We start from the raw sequence: 6379 nt of genomic DNA, 5'->3' as shown, positions 1-6379 counted from the left end.
CAGGGGTTTGAGAAGGGGGTGCAGGGTGGGGCGCAGTCGCATGCACAGCCAACATGGCTCCAGTCAGAGCGAAACCGGGAGCCGTGCTGGTACGGGACGGGCCCCCCACTCCCTTACGTGGTGCAAGAGCAAACCAGACCCCGCCACGCTCCAGAAACACGTTGCTTTGCTGGGTTACGTATGAGATTCAGAAACCCCAACGTGAGAGGCACAAAACAGCCTCAGCCATCCCAAGTGACTGGGCCGCGGGGCCTGCAGCCGTCAGAGACAAACAGATGCATCTCGTTTAGATTTCCCGAAAAAGACGGAGGTGACGTCTTTAACCCCTTCAGCACCTCCCGTGCCTCCGTCAGTCTTGTTTGCACCTGAGCTCACGTGGCTGCACCCGAGTTCAGCGTTTTAGCCGGAGCTGCAGACAGTCTGCAGGGCTGAAACAGGAGAGAGCCACGGCCAGGCGTGGCTGATGGATGGCACCATTGCAGAAGAAGGGCTAGCTAGAACAAGGGAGGAAAAGGAGAGGGGGTTGTTCACACCCACAGAGTGGAGAGATGAGCAGGAAGTCAGTCGGCTGCATCAGCGTGACTGGAGCAGAAGTGCAGCTGGTTTTAAGGAGCGGGAATTCGAAGGGGTACAAATGCAGCACTGCCTCGGATCCACCCCGGGAGGGTCTGTCAGTGCCCCCCTGCCCCAGCTCACCCGCGGTCCCCCACCCCAGGGCAGAGGAGACTGTGGTGCCGTCGGAGATGCCGCTGGTGCAGGAGATCACCACTACGCTGCGGGAGTGGGCCGCCATCTGGAAGCAGCTCTATGTGGTGAGCGCCGGGGGGGCTCCTGGGAACACAGCCCCGACAGGAGGGGTCTGCAGGAGCTGCGGGTGCTGGCTGTCCAGGACGGGCTGGGCGAGAATTGGGGCCCTGGAGGGACGGGGCGAGGGCTGGCAAGGGCCGTGCGGGGCTGGAGGTGCCCTGCCGCGGGGCCCGGGGCTGGCGGATCCATGTGCCCACGCCCGCTGTGCCGCAGGCGGGGCAGAAGGAGCGGTACAAGCAGGTGCGGAGGATGATGTGCGAGCTGATGGAGCGTCGCTCGCAGCTGCTGTCAGGGACACTGCCCAAGGATGAGCTCCTGGAGCTCAAGAAGGAGGTGACCAGCAAGATCGACTACGGCAACAAGTGAGAGCAGGAGCTGCGGGCAGGGCGGGGGCCGCGGGCCGGCTGCAGGGAGCCCCTCGAGGCAGGGGAGAGGGCTGGGGGCTGGGGGCTGCCATAGCCACGTCCGCCCCCGCTGCGGCCTCCGCAGGATCCTGGAGCTGGACCTGGTCGTGCGGGACAAGGACGAGAACATCCTGGACCCCGACAGGACCAGCATCATCAGCCTCTTCCAGGCCCACAAGCGGGCCACGGGCCTCATCAGCGAGCGCATCCAGGAGATGGTGAGAGCCTGCCCCAGCCCTGGTGCGGGCTCCCCGGCCCAGGGTCCTGGGGCAAACTGACCTGCCGCCCTCCCCAGAGCTCCCAGCACGGCGAGCTGGGCCTCAGCGCCCGCCTGGCCTCCGCGCCCTGCCACAGCCTCTACCTCTGCGTCCGCAACTTCGTCTGCAACATCGGAGAGGAGGCGCAGCTCTTCATGGCGCTCTATGACCCCGGGGAGCAGCGCATGATCAGGTACCTGCTGGGCGCACCCATGGTCCTGGGGTCACCAGCCCCTGCCCTGGGCCTTGCAGCCTGGTCCCAGCACCTCGTCCCCACGCAGCCCGGCTCTGGCTGCAGCTCGTGGCGGTGCTGAGACACCTCTTGCACCGCGCGTGTCTGTGCCCTCGTGCGCTGTGCCAGGCCGGCGGGTGGGGGGGGCACCGCTGGGCATCTGCCTTCGTGCGCTGCATGGGCACGGGTGCTGGCGGTGGTCTGGTCGGGGCAGCTCCACCCCACCCTGCGCCCTCGGAGACCGGTGCCCTACAGCCCCCTGCTCTCACACATGGCACGATGGGCTCCGACGGCCCCGCTTCTGGGCTCAGGGTGTTGTGGGATGGTTCGCGGCTCGGGCTGCAGCCAGGCACTGGCCGTCCCTGCGGCCTTGGCTTGGGCCCTGCCTGGGGTCCCGTGCCCTTGTCGCCGGGGCGGGGGATGCGGCTGCGGGAGGGGTGCTCCCCAGCGCACGTGACACCGTGGGCCCCGTGCGTCCTGACGCTCCCCTGTGCCCCGGCAGCGAGAACTACCTGATCCGCTGGGCCAGCACCGGGGTCCCCCAGGACATCGAGCTGCTCAACAACCTCAAGGCCGTGTTCACGGTGAGCTCCTGGCCCGTCCCCACTGCCTGAGCCGTCGCTGCCTCCTGCAGCTCCCCCAGGCCCGAGACACCAGCCCCTGGGCACCGCTCGTTACTAGACGAGCCCCCGCGTGCACTCCAGGAGCGGCTCTTCTGCTTGCGCGGGGGTCCCTCTGCTCCTCCCAGCCCGGGCCAGGCGAGACGAGGCCTCGTCCTTGCTGAGCCGAGTCTGACCCTGGGCTGGGGCCAAGCCAGGGCATCTGCTGGCGGCACTTGCTGCTGGCTCGGAGCATCTCCTGCGGTACCAAAGCTGGGGGGGCATCACCAAGGCTTGGCCACGTGCAGCACCCCAGGGCGGGGGGGCTCACCTTGGAGCTGTAGATGTCCGAAGGGGCCCATTGCTGTGCTCAGGCGGCCGAGGTGCCCCGGCTGCACTGAGCTGTGCCTGGACACCCGCATGGGGCTACTGGGAGACCAGGGGAGCCCCTGACCTGGGCCACCCCCCAGTGCTGGCATGGCCCCAGGGTGAGGCATGGGGTCTGCCCCACGTGGGAGCCACCCGCGGTGCCCCCAGGCCCGGGAGCCTCCCCTGACCCATCTCTCCCTCCCCAGGACCTGGGCAGCAAGGACCTGAAGCGTGAGAAGCTCTTCCTGGTGTGTCAGATCATCCGGGTGGGACGCATGGACCTGCGGGACATGCACACGCGCAAGCTGAGCATGGGGCTGCGGCGCCCCTTCGGCGTCTCAGGTGGGCTGGGCCTGCAGGGAGGGGCTGCCGGGCCACGTCCAGTCCAGTCCGGTCTGAGGCAGGGTCAGCCCCGTCCAAACCAGCCCAGACAAGCCCCGTGTCCACCCAACACGACACAGTCGCCCCTGACTGCCCCAGGCATCATCCCCGCCCCTGTCCCCGGGATGCCGGGGGGCCGCAGCTGCCAGCGTCCTGCTGCTGCCAGGGGGTCGTGGGCGCTGCAGAGACCCCAGCCCCTTCCCAGCTTGCATCCCCTCCCTGGGGTTTAGGAGCTGGAGTTTGTAGGAAAGGGCTTTTCCAGCCTCTTCAGGGGCAGAGGGCAACGCATCAGGCCGTGCCAGCCCCGTGCCGCGCAGCCCTTGCCCCTGGATCGAGCTGCCCTCCCTGCACAGCCCTGCTCTCCCGTGACACATACTCAGCCAAGGTATCGATCCTCAGCAAATTGGACCTGGTAGGAAATTATTGATTCTAATCGGCTAATTAGCCAGGGCTGGGACCTCTAGCGCCAGTAATTACAAGGTGAATTATTGAGTGACAACTGGTAATTGCACTTGGAGCAGAGCCTGGCGGGGAGCGGCCAGGCTGACTCTCTTGGCTCCTGCTCTGCCCAGGGCTGTAGATCCTGTGGCTTGGAGCTTGGAAACCCCTCGGCCGGCCGGCCGCTGGGGCAGGGGGAGAAGCCTGCGGTGGAAGTAGAGATGAGCCCTGGGCCTCTTGATAGCCTGCAGAGATCACCGGTGAGACCGAGCACCCCCCGGGCAGCACAGGGGATGCTGCCGCGCCTGTCGCTGACAAAATGCAGGGCTCGCTGCCTACGGAAAGTTGTTTAAAGGTTTCAAACCCGCTTGAGGGACAATCTGCAGCTCCCTGGTTCTGGGCAGAGCAGAGAGCGGCTGCTCACTGCATCTGCGGTGGCCAGAGAGACCAGGGTGGGAGGCATCGGGTGCAGGGTTTGGAGACAGGAGACCCATGCTGAGAGGAGGACGGGGCAGCCCGTGCAGCGGGAGAATGGGGAGGTGACCGCGCCTCGGTCAGCGCTGCTCAGGCCACAGCTGGACGCTGCCTGCAGTTCTGGGCTCCATGTTTTTAAGAGGCCTTGGAGAAGTTGGAGAGGGTCCAGAGGCAGCAACGGAGATGATGAAGGGCTTGGAAGGCAGGTCCCGGAGGAGAGGCTGGAGCTGGGCAGGTTCAGCTGGCGGAGAAAGTGCTTAAGAGGGGACATGGCAGCAGTCTGCAAATCCCTGAAGGGCTGCCAGAGAGACGAGGGAAAGTGCCCGGTCTCTCCTGCTGCAGAGAGGAGGACGCGGAGCCACGGCTGGAAGTTGCGGCAAAGCAGGTTTAGGTTGGAGATTCCCTGTCCAAGCAGCATGGCCCTGGGAGGGACACCCGGCACGGGCAGGCTGGCGGGACGGGGACTCTCTGGAGGGTGCAAGGAGAGGCTGGACGGGCACTGGGGGGGATGATCCAGGGGCAGCGATGCCCGTGCTCTGCTCTGGGGTGTCCCAGGTGTCTTGGCTGTGCTGGTTGCCCCCTTCTCCCCTTTTGTCAGGGGGTTTGAAGCCTGGGGCAGACGGGGGTCTGTGTGGGGATGGCACGTGGGGGCAGGGGGAGGATATCCACTAGACAGCCGCTGAGGAACCGGGACCTGGCCTTCCTTTGCAACGCCGCAGTCAAGGGAAAGGCTTCTTCGGCTCTTTCGGGATCTTTGGTTTGAGCTGCAGCACTCGTAGGCGGCGTCTCCGTTGCACGAGCACTTGGCCAAGCCCGGACGACTCTGGGGCGCGTTTCTCACGTGCTTGCAGCTCGTTTTAGACAGGGAGTGAGGACAGATTGACACTCTGGTCTGCGCGATGCGGGAGGCTGGAGGGGTGAAGATCTCGGCCCCTCCCGGCCTTGCCGTCTGCGGCCAGTCGGGACCTGGGGCAAGGCTCCTGGTGCCTTGGGGCTGGGGCAGCTGCTTGCTTCTTCCGGCCCGTCCCTGGGAACGGACCGAGCCTGGGGCCAGCCTTTCGCTCTGTCTGGGGAGCGGTTCTCCAGCCAGGAAGGTTTTCCTGGAAGTCAGTCAGAGTTTTCCATGTTTCCTCTTTCTGCCACCCCTTCCCATGCTCACCCCTCACCCTCCACCCACACCTTCATTTGGGAGCTCGGTTCTTTGTAGGCCCTTTTACTTGCAGTCATAGGGCTCAAAAGGGATTTCACAAGGTCACGTCTAGCCCAGCCCAGCCCCTGCTCCAGGCAGGATCAGGCCCAACTCATCCAGCCCAGCCCAGCCCAGCCCAGCCCAGGGCTGTGCAACCTGCTTCTGGGAGCCTCCAGCGGCGGAGACTCCACCGCGTCTGGGAGCTTGCTCCAGTGCTTGTCGGGACGTCCCTCCTTTCCCCGGGGCGCTCCGGGACATCGAGCCATCGACTACTACCCTCCGAGCCCGACAGCCCAGCCAGTTTCCTGTGCACCTTGCAGTCCCTTCGTGCAGCTGGCCCTTTTTGCAGCAAGAGCGCACGCTGGCTCCTGTTCAGCTCATGGACCGCTGTAACGCCCAGCCCTCCTCCAGCACGGTCCTTCTCCCGTTCTGACCCGGGAATGGCGGCAGCTCCACAGGCACGGGTTTCTCTGGGTGATTTCTCTTCCTGGATTTCACCCAAAGATATCCTGGGCCATCGTGGCTGCACCGTTCCTCCACCCCTCCGGTAGCTCTACATGCAGGTGCTAGGCATGTAAAGGCATCCCAGCCTGTCTGTGTGTGCAGCCCTTGCCATCGTGTCCTGCCTCTTGTCTCTTGCAGTGATGGACATCACAGATATCGTCAAGGGGAAATGCGAGAGCGACGAGGACAAGCAGCACTTCATTCCTGTGCACCTGTGAGTAAAGCGCTGTTTGATGTAGGGACATGGGCAGACTCTCCCTGTGCCTGGAGAAGGGTGTTTGTGCCCAAAAGCTTGCAAAGAACAATTTTGCCAACTATTTAGTTGGTCTAGTAAAAGATCTCATCTACCTGAAGAGCCTTGTCTGCCTGTGAGCAAAGGCCGGCCTCGTGGGCTGAGCGGGGCAGGAAAGCCAGGGGTAAGCGGGAGAGTCTCTGTTCACTGGGAACCAATTCAGCTGCCAGACGGGGGTTTCGTGGTCCGATGCCTGCCCCCTTTCCTGGGTGCCAGACAGGCCCCGCAGCCAGGACCCGAGCACAAGAGAGACTGTCCGTTAAAGGGCGGCAGCTTTTAAGGCGGAAAACGTGCTCTCCTTTGCTTCCCGTGTGAGCAGACCGCGGCACTCGCTGCCACAGCGTGTCCCCGGGGCCGAACGCTTAGCAAGGTCCAAGGGAGGCTTTTATCCAGCTGCCAAGAGGCAGCACTCGCGGCCGTACCGGTACTTGCT

General features: G+C 64.7%; 1 protein-coding gene across 1 annotated transcript in view; it reads left to right on the top strand.

Annotated features, from left to right (window-relative positions):
• LOC109291034 (dedicator of cytokinesis protein 2-like) overlaps positions 1 to 6379 on the top strand; it is a 57369-nt gene that overhangs the window by 12973 nt on the left and 38017 nt on the right. The window contains exons 5-11 of the mRNA XM_019507911.1: positions 716 to 812; positions 1021 to 1169; positions 1297 to 1429; positions 1507 to 1661; positions 2203 to 2284; positions 2875 to 3010; positions 5793 to 5868. Of these exons, the coding sequence (XP_019363456.1) occupies positions 716 to 812; positions 1021 to 1169; positions 1297 to 1429; positions 1507 to 1661; positions 2203 to 2284; positions 2875 to 3010; positions 5793 to 5868 (828 nt within the window). The remainder of the gene's footprint in view (positions 1 to 715; positions 813 to 1020; positions 1170 to 1296; positions 1430 to 1506; positions 1662 to 2202; positions 2285 to 2874; positions 3011 to 5792; positions 5869 to 6379) is intronic.

Source organism: Gavialis gangeticus, unplaced genomic scaffold, assembly GCF_001723915.1.
Source record: "Gavialis gangeticus isolate Ggan-Ray unplaced genomic scaffold, GavGan_comp1, whole genome shotgun sequence".
Lineage (NCBI taxonomy): Eukaryota > Metazoa > Chordata > Crocodylia > Gavialidae > Gavialis > Gavialis gangeticus.
This window is presented reverse-complemented; position numbering and strand designations above follow the sequence as displayed.